At 41.9% G+C, this 13,351-nt stretch overlaps 1 protein-coding gene across 1 annotated transcript in view; it reads left to right on the top strand.

The window, feature by feature from the left end:
* The first annotated feature begins 3,656 nt into the window (after nucleotides 1–3,656).
* The window catches only part of TM9SF3 (transmembrane 9 superfamily member 3), a 76,625-nt gene continuing 66,930 nt past the window's right edge, over nucleotides 3,657–13,351 (top strand). Inside the window, exon 1 of the mRNA XM_004268392.3 lies at nucleotides 3,657–4,076. Within this exon, the coding sequence (XP_004268440.1) occupies nucleotides 3,978–4,076 (99 nt within the window). The 5' untranslated portion in view covers nucleotides 3,657–3,977. The remainder of the gene's footprint in view (nucleotides 4,077–13,351) is intronic.

The raw sequence follows: 13,351 nt of genomic DNA, 5'->3' as shown, positions 1-13,351 counted from the left end.
TTGAAGAGACTGTCTTTTCTCCATTGTATATCCTTGCCTCCTTTGTCACAGATTAGTTGACCATAGGTGCGTGGGTTTATCTCTGGGCTTTCTATCCTGTTCCATTGATCTATATTTCTGTTTTTGTGCCAGTACCATATTGTCTTGATGACTGTAGCTTTGTAGTATAGTCTGAAGTAAGGGAGTCTGATTCCTCCAGCTCCGTTTTTTTCCCTCAAGACTTCTTTGGCTATTCGGGGTCTTTTGTGTCTCCATACAAATTTTAAGATGCTTTGTTCAAGTTCCGTAAAAAATGCCATTGGTAATTTGATAGGGATTGCATTGAATCAGTAGATTGCTTTGGGTAGTGTAGTCATTTTCACAGTATTGATTCTTGCAATCCAAGAACATGGTATATCTCTCCATCTGTTTGTATCATCTTTAATATCTTTCATCAATGTCTTATAGTTTACTGCATAAAGGTCTTTTGTCTCCTTAGGTAGGTTTATTCCTAAGTATTTTATTCTTTTTGTTGCAATGGTAAATTGGAGTGTTTCCTTAATTTCTTTTTCAGATTTTTCATCATTAGTGTATAGGGATGCAAGAGATTTCTGTGTTTTAATTTTGTATCCTGCTACTTTACCAAATTCATTGATTAGCTCTAGTAGTTTTGTGGTAGCATCTTTAGGATTCTCTATGTATAGTATCATGTTATCTGCAAACAGTGACAGCTTTAATTCTTCTTTTCCAATTTGGATTCCTTTTATTTCTTTTTCTTCTCTGATTGCTGTGGCTAAAAATTCCAAAACTATGTTGAATAATAGTGGTGAGAGTGTCGCCCATTGCTCTTATTGCCTATCAAACATTTGCAGAGTTGGTCACATTTTGTGCAGTTCTTTTTTGTACACTGTAATCTCTGTTCTCTTCTATGTGTAATGTTTCCTGGTTGTAGGTCTACACTCTCCAAGTGAATACTTCATACTTTTTCTTGTGTCCTCCCCACCCCAAAGTAATTGCTAACCTAGAGCACTTGACAACACCTAGCAAATGCTTACTGCCTCAAATCTGTGGAGGCTGGTGATGGATGTTTAAGCAAGAAACTACTCATGCATCTTTATTCAGCACTTACACTGCTTGTTCTTCAATTGCCCATCATCACTTGATTCAAAACTGTGATTATTCATTCACAGAGAATTTACTGAGCTTCCACTATGAGGAAGTCACTGTGTTAGGTGCTCTGGGGGATATACAAAGATGTATAAGAAGCCTCCTCTGATTTCTATTGTAATTACTGGCATATGATTCATTCAGCAATTAATCATGTACTGCTTTGTGATGCGTCTTAGACTATCTAGAATGTGTTCTTTAAATCCTTCTATGCTATGCGACTTTTTACTTATGAATGTCTTCAGTAAACACTTATTGAATGTCTATGATGTGACAAGCACTGTCCCAGCAGCCGGGACAGATATAAACAAATAGTAGTACAGTACTTTGTTGGCTGCCATCAACAAAGGTCAGAATGTGGTACAGAAGAGGAAATGGGACTATGGTAGTTATGACATAAATGCAACTGGAATCCTGAAGAAGGGATGCTCAACTTCCTGAGGGCATCATGCAAGTTTTCACTAAAGAGGTCATTCATTTCGCCCTGTAAAACGAGTAACAAAGTTTGTCCATTCATTTCCTTTCTAGGCAAAGGGAAATCAATCTAAAAAAGAGTGGATATATGTTTAACTGATTCACTTTGCTGTAAGCAGAAACTAACACAACATTGTAAATCAACTATACTCCAATAAGAAAAAAAAAAAAAGAGCAAAGGCACAGAGGTATAAAAGAACCTGGTATATTTGGGAAATATAGGGCTATAGCCTGAGGTAGAAGAGATCAGTGGGAGGTGAAGCTGAGGAGATAAATTGGGATCCAATTCTGCAGCTGCATGTTAACAGGAGTATACTTTAGGATTTTTTTTTCCTGATTACACATGTAGCACATACGTGCAAATATTTGTATGCATGTGCAATGTTAATGGTTTGAGTCATAATCTGTCAGATTGTTTTCTGTGGGTAGACTAATATTCAAAATGGAATCATACTCTATATTTTCAAGTGTTTTCACTTAAAATTATCTCTCGGCTATCATTCCATGCCAGTACATACAAGTCTATTTCATTTCTTCTTCTTTTTTTAATTTATTTAATTTTTTGGCTGCGTTGGGTCTTCATTGCTGCGTGCCGGCTTCCTGTAGTTGCGGTGAGCAGGGGCTACTCTTCATTGCGGTGCGCGGGTTTCTCATTGCGGTGGCTTCCCTTGTTGCGAAGCACAGGCTCTAGGCGTGCAGGCTTCAGTAGTTGTGGCACAAGGGCTCAGTAGTTGTGGGTCACAGGCACTAGAGCACAGCCTCAGTAGTTGTGGCACACGGGCTTAGTTACTCTGCGGCATGTGGGATCTTCCCGAACCAGGGCTCGAACCCGTGTCCCCTGCATTGGCAGGCAGATTCTTAACCACTGCACCACCAGGGGCTTCCAGGGAAGCCCCTCTATTTCATTTCTTAAAATGACTGTATGGATGGTAGTCCATGAGTAGTAAGAAAGACTGATTCTGGAACCAGATGCTTGGATCCAGTCCTTCAGCAACCACTTAAACCCCCCATTCCCCCGGGCTTCAGCGATCATTGCTGTAAAATGAACATAACTCACAGTGCCTGTTGCATAAGGATTGAGTCAATACATGTGAAGTACTCAGAATAGTGCCTGGCAGATGAAAATCTTAGCTGTGATTCCTTGATTTATGTAAACAATATTCAAGGAGTGTTTTAAGCAAGAGAGTGATATAATCAGGTTTCTTTTTAGAAGACTCACTGGCACCTGTTGGGGAGGATAAACAGGGAGGGAAGATTGGTGATAGGGATCGTGGTAGGAGGCTGCTGTAATACATAGTGAGTGAGGTGTAGAAGATTGGCTATTACTGGCAGAGGAGAGGAAAAATAAATTCTTGATTCATTTCTAAGATAACAAACGCTAGAACTTGTTGCCTGCTGATGGCTGAGAGATGGAGACAATCCGACTCCAGTTACCAGAGTTTTGGCTTAGAGGACTGTGTAGATGGTGATGCCATATTCATGTATATATTTAACAAATATCTTCTGAGTTTCCGCTATGGGCCTGACACCGTTCTAGTATATGTCAGTGAACAGGATCTCTGCTTAGGAGAAAAGCTTAGATTCTAAGAGGTGTTTATATCTGTGCACTGGAGACCCAACAAACAATAAATAAACAAACGAACAAGAATTTCAACAAGATTGAAATAAATATTCAGTAAATATTCACTGACTTTAAGACACTCATCCAACCCGATACCAGTTTAACAATCTCCCTTAATGACGATTATAGAGCTGGTGATTCATTCCCGGCGGGAGCCGAGCTCCTTGTGAGGGCTACTTGATCCGACCCCACCGAGAGGCGGTACGTCAGACCATTACCCGACTTCACAGCCGAGGAAAATGAAGCCAGGAAGAGTAAAGCGTTTTGACCTAGGTTGCACAAGTTGAATGGAGGCGGCTTAGGCCCTGCGACGCGGGCCAGGCACCCGCGAGGGGCGCGAGGCCGGGGCCACTGTGCGCGCCGCCTCTCCCGCGACCCAGGGGCGGCCGGCGGGAGGGCAAGCCCTCGCGCGGTCCTCCGGGGCTGCGGGGGTCGTCCCTCTCGGGCGGGGCGGCCGGCGGCGGTTGCGGCCCCGCATCGCGAGGCACTTCCGGCGTGTGCCGGGGTGGCCGGATGACGTGGCTGAGTCAGAGGAAGAGGCAAGGAGGCGCCGGGAGGCGGGGAAGGCTTCGGAGCGGGCGGTGACGGCGGCGGCGCGGAGGAGCCAAAGGCTGGGCCCGGGCCCCCGTGCGTCTGTCCGCGCCCCGTGGATGCGAATCGGCCGCGGCGGAGGCGGCGGCAGCGGCGGCGGAGGAGGAGTCGGTGGGCCAGCGCCGGGCCGGTGGGAGCGCGGAGGATGAGGCCGCTGCCGGGCGCTCCCGGCGTGGCGGCGGCCGCCGCGCTGTTGCTGCTGCTGCTGCTGCCCCGGGCCCGAGCGGACGAGCACGAGCACACGGTGAGAATTGCTCCCGGCCGGCGCGACCGCTACGGCCCTCTCCCCCGGCCCACCGCCTCGGCGGGCCCGGCGCGGCCTGGAGGGCCCAGCGGCCCGCCGAGCCCCGCGGCCGCCCGAGGGCGCCTTCCGGTTGGGCCTGGCGGAGCAGGAACCCCGGGAGCGGGGAGGAGCCCTTTCCGTGCGCTCCCGGGACAGGGCTCCGCTCCCTAAGTGCCTGGGCCTCCTTCCCCAACCCGGATCTAAATGGTGCCGCACCCCTGGGTCCAGGGGCCCTGGGAAACGGGAAAGAAGCGGGGTCTGAGGGTCGGGGCTCACTTGGCCGCGGGAGTGGGGGCCGCAGGCAGCCGGGCTTGGAGCTGGTGCCCCCCAGGAAAGGGAGCAGCGCCCGGGCTGCTGGGGACTACGACACGGCGGAAGATGTATGCACCACGTATTACTCGTCTTACAGTAACCAGGAAATACCCACCACTTTATGGTGCTCACCGGCCTTTTTCTTCCCCCTCCTGCCCAAACCGGATCATAATCCTGGCGTGGGGACCGCCTTGATAAACTTGGGGTGAAGAGCACTTTACACGTGTACAGGCACTCAGCCACACGCACCCGCCTGCGAGGCCTTTCTTGTAACTTTCTCTTCACCCTCTTCTGGCCCCTAGATGAGGCTCCCATTCCGGTGGTCTCTAACTAGGCGGCTTCTGACTGTGAGGGGTCTTGAGTTTCCCAGTTCTCTTGTCTGGCTGGGAACACTCCCTTTTGCATTTGGCCTAAAATTGATTGGCTGTTTATTTAATTGGCATTTTCCACATCAAAGCTTGGATGTTACCGACTCCTCTAGTGACTTTCACTTAGGGATGCAAGTCGGTGGCTTTCTGAAAGGTAGATCTGAGCAGGGCAGTAAAGTCATGTAAATTAGAGGGTGCTTGTGAGTAGTTGTGTTTTTAGACCTTAACTAATTAATGATACGATTTTGCACGAGAGGTTGTGTGGTACTAAATCTGCAAGTCTCCTGTCATTCCTGACAGGTGAGAAAATGAAGCAACCAGACTTCTTTTCTCTAATCGGTAGGTTAGCTGGGCTCTTATTTTAGCTAACAGCAGTTCTAAACTTTTGGCGTTTGTACCTTCAGTCACAGCCAGAAACTTCTTACCTGTATATTTTTTAAGGGACACAATCCTGAGCTGGTGACATGTTTTTGTGCTGTATTTGTGACTTTTCACCTTAAGATAATTTTGTTCACTGGTTAAACAGTTAAAAACATTTTCTTGTTGTTTTTTCCGTCAAGTAACTTGTCTCAAAGTGTAAGAAGTGTTCATTTCCAATGGGCATTCTTTTAGCCAGTGGTTACTAATATTTTTCCAATTTTTTGAACACTTAAGGAAAGTTGCTGTGTAAAACTCAGAATTGTCTCAAGTATAGTTCCACCATACAGGCATATAAGCTTAAGAGTAGTATTTTACTTTTTTATCTCGTGTTTTATATAAACTGCTGTAATAGGGAAAAGTACGTATTAATTAAAATTTCACAAATTGGAGGTGAATAAAAAGGTCTTAGATTAATTTACAGATTTAAAATGTAAACGCCAATTTCATTGAAATTTTATTGCCAGGAACATTAAAAAATTTTTTAAACATCTTTATGGAGTGTAATTGCTTTACCATAGTGTGTTAGTTTCTGCTTTAACATTTAAATTTTTGAAGCCAGAAATTGAATATGAAATATTGGATAAAAGGTTTTTGAGAGAATATGACACGTATGAGAGAATCGTTGGACAAAAAAATTTAGAATCCCTTTTATTTCAGTCATGTTTACATTGAACTGCTCTCACTTGGTCACCTATTATTTTAAAAATTATAGGAAGAATAGCATTAAGATATAACTAAAAAATTTGTCATTCATATATTTTTTGGCTGTTAGCCAAAATATTTTATTTCTTACAAGTTTCTTGAAAATATTTCTTGAAAACTAGGCATTCACCTCAAGCAGATAATAATACTGAAAAGGCTATGGTCAAGTGAATTTTTTTTCCACCAAGAAGGCAGAAGTAGCTAATGAAGACAGAATGATACTGAAGGAGGAGAAAAATTGTCAAGGAAAGGTTGCTGAGTAAGTGTTTAATAAATACTTGTAGAATTGGATTATTAATTAAAGAACAATCTTTAGAAGTTAAAGTTTGCCCTTTAGATTACTTTTTATGAAGACAGTTTCCAGATAGAAATAATAGCTAATAGGGCTTTTGTAGCAATATGTGGTAGGCACCGTTCTAAGTACTTTATATGTATTAACTCATATTTTAAACATACATTGATAATCTTGTGAGTGGTCTTATGTCCTTTGAATGGATGAGGAAACGGATGCCAGAGAAGTTAAGTAACTTGCCTGGGACCACACAACCAGTACAGGTAGAGGTAGGATTTGAACTCAGGCAAACTGAATTATAGTCTTCTACGCTCTCATAGGATATGCTCTACGGCCTTTTATCCTAAAAATAGGATAGTAATACACTTGGCATTAAATTGAATAATTCTCTGTATTGATAGTATTTTTAAGTGCTTAAATGTTTGGGTAAGTTTAGCTCCATAGTGGGTTGTTACTGAAGGTGTGTTTGGGTTAGCATTAAAGAGGGACAGGGCTGCAGTGGGCATGTGACCCTTGCAGTCGCTTAATGTGTGTAAGACATAAAGACTGCTTGGTGTAATGCTCTGCTGTCACCATTTGAAATTCTTAATACTTTCTGCATTTTCATTTTGTGCTGGGCCTCACAAATTCTATAGCTGGTCCTAAGAAGGAGCAGCTGACTACTTCATGCAGTTCCAGAAAGCCCTTGATTTCTCTTACTTTACCTACTGAATTAGGATTCAGCTGACCATTTGACTCATGGCATTTTTTATGTGCTTATTTATCCAACGCTCTTAATATTCTCAGAAGAATAATGAGAAGGGAATGTGCTGCTGACTTCTAGAGTATATACACATGTAGAATATATAAAAATGGGTTCCTTTCAGTTTTTAAAAGTTGAATCATATATGAATTACGCAACGTACTGGTTTTGTTTTTTTTTAAATTAATTAATTAATTTTTGGCTGCGTTGGGTCTTCGTTGCTGCGCACGGGCTTTCTCTGGTTGCGGTGAGCGGGGGCTACTGTTGGTTGTGGTGCGCGGGCTTCTCACTGCGGTGGCTTCTCTTGTTGCAGAACACGGGCTCTAGGTGCGTGGGCTTCAGTAGTTGTGGCACACAGGCTCAGTAGTTGTGGTTCGCAGGCTCAGTAGTTGTGGCACACGGGCTTAGTTTCTCCTCAGTAGTGGGATCTTCCCGGACCAGGGCTCGGACCCGTGTCCCCTGCATTGGCAGGCGGATTCTTAACCACTGTGCCACCAGGGAAGTCCCAAATTTACTGTTTTAAATAAAAAAGAACACTTTCATGAAAGACAGGCTCTTAATAGGTGATTGAAGGATCATAAAAAGAACACTTTAGGGTGAGTGAAAGATGTATAGGGTATGGCTTATGCTTATTTGGTTTTCTGACAGTTGGAGCACTTGGAAACATCTAGAGTTAGATTATCATGTCTCCTAAGATTCCAGAGGACTCCATTAAAAGGATTGCAAATTGAGAATCATAGAATTTTAGAACTGGAAAGACTCGAGACCGTTGAATTCAACACACTCATTTTCCTAATGGCCTGAAGAGGCCCAGTGGCTGGCCCAGGGCCACAGAAAGAGTCTGAGCTACCTGATTTCTAGTCGTTTTTTCTACCTGTCTTGAACATATAATTTCCATAGTAATACTATGTAAAAATGTCAGCACCAAAAAAACAGTAATCAGTGGCACAGGAATCTTAAAAGCATTTTATGGTTTACACTGGAGCCTTGAATTTTTTTTGGCTTTGTTTCCTCAAGGTCAGAAAATCAAAAATTTTTTTTTCTGCGTCTGTTACATACCAGGCTCTGTGCTTGGCACTGCAACTGGTATTTAATCAGTGCTTGTTGAGTGACTTGAGTAATTAGGGATCTACCAGGAATAAGAATATGCAGTGTTGGAAGCATGATAACCCTACTGCTTAAAGCAGTGAACAAATGCAGACGATTGTTCATTTAAGATGCATAGTCTTGGGGATGCCTGTTGTGATTTACCTAGGTTAAAACCCCATTTCTTTGTGGCCCGTTGTATCTCTTGTAGGTAATGTTGAAAGGACCCGATCTGTGCCTAGGATAGCCTACTCTGAACCTTTGCCATAAGCACTATTACACTATGGGCTAAAAAAAAGATGTTTTGTTTGCTTTACTTAGGCAATGAAGCCTTTAGTCTTTGTCTCTGTCGGGAGTATGGCACTAGTAAAACATATGTGAAGATTTATAAAGAGGATAAGCTGTTAGCTGCAAGTGAATTTGTGAGTGCTTTAGTATGGATCTAGTTTTAGGAAGTGTCATAATTCATTGTCCTATTTTCAGCTGTACTCTATGGTAGACTAAAAGTTTATTTAGGTACAAAGCTATTTTGAGAGGGAGAGAGCAGTTATCTCAAGAGACTATCCAAAAATACACTGATAATTTATATGTATTAGAATTCTGATGTATGTGTTTTAAATAATTAAAAGACATTGAAATTATGATTTCTGAAATATTTTTCTGAACTGGAATTTGCTTTCTCAGATATGTATTTTAAAGTAAGCATATATCTTTCCCCTCATCCCATAAAAATGATGGCATTTGGGTGCTTAGTCTGAGCCCTCAGTCCTTTGCCTGTCTACATAAATTCTGATTTCTTTATTGGGATTTTACACGAGAAATTCAGTAACATTATCTCCTGAAGTGTTCCTTCTGAGAAAAAGTAATTCACGATCTCTATCAAGGAGGGAAACTTCCTCACCTACACTTACCCAGCACATAAACAGTATTTAAATGAGAGATCCAACATTGGTGACTTCTTGAGAATGAAGGTCATTCCTTTTGAGATCAGAGGACAAGGAGCTTCTTAGGAAGGTTTTTTTCCTTAGTGCAGATTAAAGGCTCAAATAGAAAAGTTGTTCAGCATTCAGCCCTTCCTTAGGTGCTTTGTACAGCTGTATTTTTCCCATATTCCTTCATTTAGTTTTTGCTCTTCAGTTAATGAAGCTCACTAGGGATTAGCAGAAAATGTAGTCCTAAGCTTGTAAATGTGATACTAATTAGTTAGAATGATCTTGGACAAATTATTTAACATCTCTATTTAGTTTGTTTGAATCTGTAAAATGGGGGAAATAATAGGACTTGTCTTACAGAGCTTTGAGAGATTAAATGTTTATATAAAGACCTTAGAACTATGCCCAGCGCATGGTATGTGCTTGTTAAGTTTTGGCTAATAATGATACTATCCCAAAAGACGGTAAGCACGTGCATGTTAGTGATTGGTCAGTTAAAGTTTGACCTGAGGATTGGAGAAAGGAGGATTTGGGCAGTTCTGAAGGATAAGTAGAAATCGGCCAGGTGGGTAGGAGGAGGGCATTATAGACTTGGGGGAATGACGTAAGAAACAAGGTGGAGCAGGAAAGGAAAGGAAGACAGTGTTATAAGCCATTTTGGCTGGAGTGGCCAGCGTAGAAGTTGAGTGTAACAGTGAAACTTCTGAGAACTGGAAACGAATGGAACAGTGAAGTGAGGAATGCAGGTAGTCTGAATTGGCCTCCTGTCCTCTGGCTGCTTCCCAGGGAGGCCTCATGGAAGGAGCCACCCCCATGCTCAGGGATCTCCTGATCCACTGCTGTGCCTGTTTGATTTGTTTTCTCCCCTTCTTCTGGTTACACTCTGCAGGTAAGTTATAAAATTCCATCTTTCTCCGTGTCATTGGCAGCTAAGAGTTTTTCCGAGGAAAGTATCTAAAAAGAGCTTGCTAGGACGTTGTAGAATGTTTTGAAAGCAAATTAGACTAGCCTTTCAGCCAAGGGTGGAGGGAAGAGCCTTACCTGTTGCTGTCTTCCCACTGAGTTGGGGGAGCCCAGGGACTTTCCTGGCAGCTTAGGGAAAGGAAAGGCTTTTCTCCTTAAAAAGTTTCTTCCATTTGGTATTTTCTAATTTCACGATATCTTAAGACACGTTTTCTCTCTTGAAAAAGAACTCTTCCCTTGACATTGTCTTGGGAACATTTATTCTCAGGGATAAATAAGAACTATAATGAAAAATAAACTTTTTTTTTTTTTTTGCGGTACGCGGGCCTCTCACTGTTGTGGCCTCTCCTGTTGCGGAGCACAGGCTCTGGACGCGCAGGCTCAGCAGCCATGGCTCACGGTCCCAGCCGCTCTGCGGCATGTGGGATCTTCCCGGACCGGGGCACGAACCCGTGTCCCCTGTATCGGCAGGTGGACTCTCAACCACTGCACCACCAGGGAAGCCCCAAAAGTAAACATTTTAAGTTCATGAAATCTGATTGTGGTCTGTATAAGGAGCAATAGAAAAGAAAAGAAAAACAGTTTTAGCTTTAATATTCACCCTAATCTGTGTGTATTTGTGTATGTGTATATATATGTTTGTGTCTATGTTACATATATATATATATATTTTTTTTTTTTTTCTTTCTAATCCCTATTTCAGTCCTCTTCCCAGAAGGAATCCTAGGCTAAAGAATGGTACATACACACACACACACACACACACACACACACACACAAGAATGGTACACATTTTGTTATAGTACAGTTTGCATCATGTTGTCAGATTTTTACTGCCCCATCAAGGTTTCATGAATGTTTAAAATGAGTGACTTAAGAACGTGTAGTTTAACGCATACTGTGACCCTTAAATTATTTTAGTCCTGTGTTTCAGTATGTATGAAATAAATGAATGCTCTGTTTTAACAAGTATTTATGTTCAAGTTTTTGTCTGTTTTTAAAGGAATATGAGTATTAGGATTTATAGAGAAAGTGTTTTTGTGTTTATTTTCACGAGTTACATTTATAAAAATTCTGCAGAATAGGTCCTTTCTTTCAGTGTGGTAATCCTAAATGGATGCATTTGGTTACCTCGCCTTCCTTATTTCTCTCAAAGGATACTGTCTCAGTCAGTGCACATACTTCAAACTTCTTTCACTAAGTTGCTAATAAACTTTCATTTCAGCATTTCTTCAGTGTTTTCTCATCATATTCAATACTTTTTGTGTACATGATACTATGCCAAGAGCTTTCTACTCAGTGAACAGGTTTCAATTCTAATACCAGCCCTGTTCAGTGGATAGTGATTGGTTTAGAGAACCGTTTTGAGAATTCTTACGTTATATCCCTGTGCAGAAAGGAGTACCTTGATTGATTAGTGCAGTGTAACCTTGAACATTGGATGGAAGAGTGGTGGCATACGTATATTTGTCAACCCCCTAAAGTGACAAGAGTAGTTATGAATGGGTATCTATGTATAACATTCAGACCTTTGATTGGTTCCTTCATACATGAAGGTTATCTACAGTTGTTTTTCTGAATTCACTTGAAACAGCTTATGATTTTCTATATTGTTATTCATCCTGACCCTTCTCTGCCAAAGCAGAATTAATCATTTTTATTGTTGCTACAATAGCTCTTTTTACCTTAATTGTAATACTTATTTCTTCATTGTTAATCATTTACTTGTCTGGCTCCACTATGGATTGTGAACTACTTAAAGGAAAGGACAGTATGTTATTTATCTTTATAACCTTAACACCTAATGCTGTGCATGGTACATGTCTCATGTATTCAAAAAGTCAGGTAGTTTTTTATTTCCTTGATGAGGTACCTGGATAATGTCTTATGAACAATGAAATGTTTATTAGGTTTGAAGGTGAGGTGATTAGATCTAAGTCCTACTATGGTGGTGGTATGAATCAAAAGAGGCAGATGCTTTGGATAAGAGTAGACAAGTCAGTGTTTTTTGGAATGCGGGGGACTTGGGGTTTGAGTCGCCATGACTGAGAGGATTGTACCATTAGAATAACAAAGTTTGGGGGGTTAGGTTTGGGTGGGATGAGTTTGGTTTTGGAGATGCTGGATTTTGATGGAAAATGTTTATTCATTTTATATGGAAGACTGGAGGTAATGTTTGGTAGTTGGGCTAGTTGGATAGGTTCCTCTGTTACGTGCTCCACAGCACCCTACGTTATTATAATTGCTTGTTCAGTGTCCATCTTTCCCTTTAGGCTCTAAGCTCCAGTGTGTCAGGGAATGTGTCTTGTTCAAAGCTGTATCCTCAACAAACACAATTATTGGCGCATGGTAGGCACTCAGTAAATAATTGTTCACTGATTTAATTTCTGCACTGTTAGTTGACTTAAGCTGCAACTGTTGTCTTTAATTTGTATTGCTAATTAGGAATACTAGTTTTAAAATTACTCAGGTAACTGCTTTTCATAGAATCATTGGAATTTTAGACTTGAGGAGATCTTTGGCACTTGCCCCCCGTTGGACCCTGGAAAGGTGACGTCACCTCACTCCAGGTTTAGCTACATATAGTATTCACTGATGGCTAAAGCCATAATATTTATTCAAGGAAATTTGCATGCAGTACCTGTCTTTCAGGCTGATAAAGGGAAAGATAGAATGATGACTTGAATGGGCTGTGGAGATTTCATAGTATGGCTTTTTCTTCCGCTTGTTTAGTCATTTCTCTCCTCTCTAGTACTTTGATCAATGGCTGTGGGGAAAAAAGGAGATGAAATTTTATTTGTGCTTGCTGACAGTATTAGGTTTTTGGAGTTTCTAGTGATTAACATGAGGTTCTGAATAAGCTATTGATTTTGTTTCCTCCTTCCTTGTCCACGTTAGCATGGTGAATCATGTTGGTTTTAGGTTCATCGTTATTTGATAGTGTAAATATTAATTATAAACATGTTCTTATAGGTTATTGGCTTTTGTTTAAACAGTATCTTCTGTAAAACAAAGTTTGGAAAACGTGAATCTGCTTGAGACCACAATCAGAGGATATAATTTTAAAATTCACCGAATTTCTTTCTTTTTTTTTTTTTTTTGTGGTACGCAGGCCTCTCACTGTTGTGGCCTCTTCCGTTGCGGAGCACAGGCTCCGGACGCGCAGGCTCAGCGGCCATGGCTCATGGGCCCAGCTGCTCCGCGGCATATGGGATCTTCCCGGACCGGGGCACGAACCCGTGTCCCCTGCATCGGCAGGCGGGCTCTCAACCACTGCGCCACCGGGGAAGCCCCGAATTTCATTTTTAATGTGTAGACATTGACCATCCTTTTGAAACAAGCTTCCAGCATTTTATTTTAGAGCTTCCCAAACTGAGATAGTACATTTCTGTTTGGAACAAATAACAAATATTCCCTTA

Source organism: Orcinus orca, chromosome 14 (genome assembly GCF_937001465.1).
Source record: "Orcinus orca chromosome 14, mOrcOrc1.1, whole genome shotgun sequence".
NCBI lineage: Eukaryota > Metazoa > Chordata > Mammalia > Artiodactyla > Delphinidae > Orcinus > Orcinus orca.
This window is presented reverse-complemented; position numbering and strand designations above follow the sequence as displayed.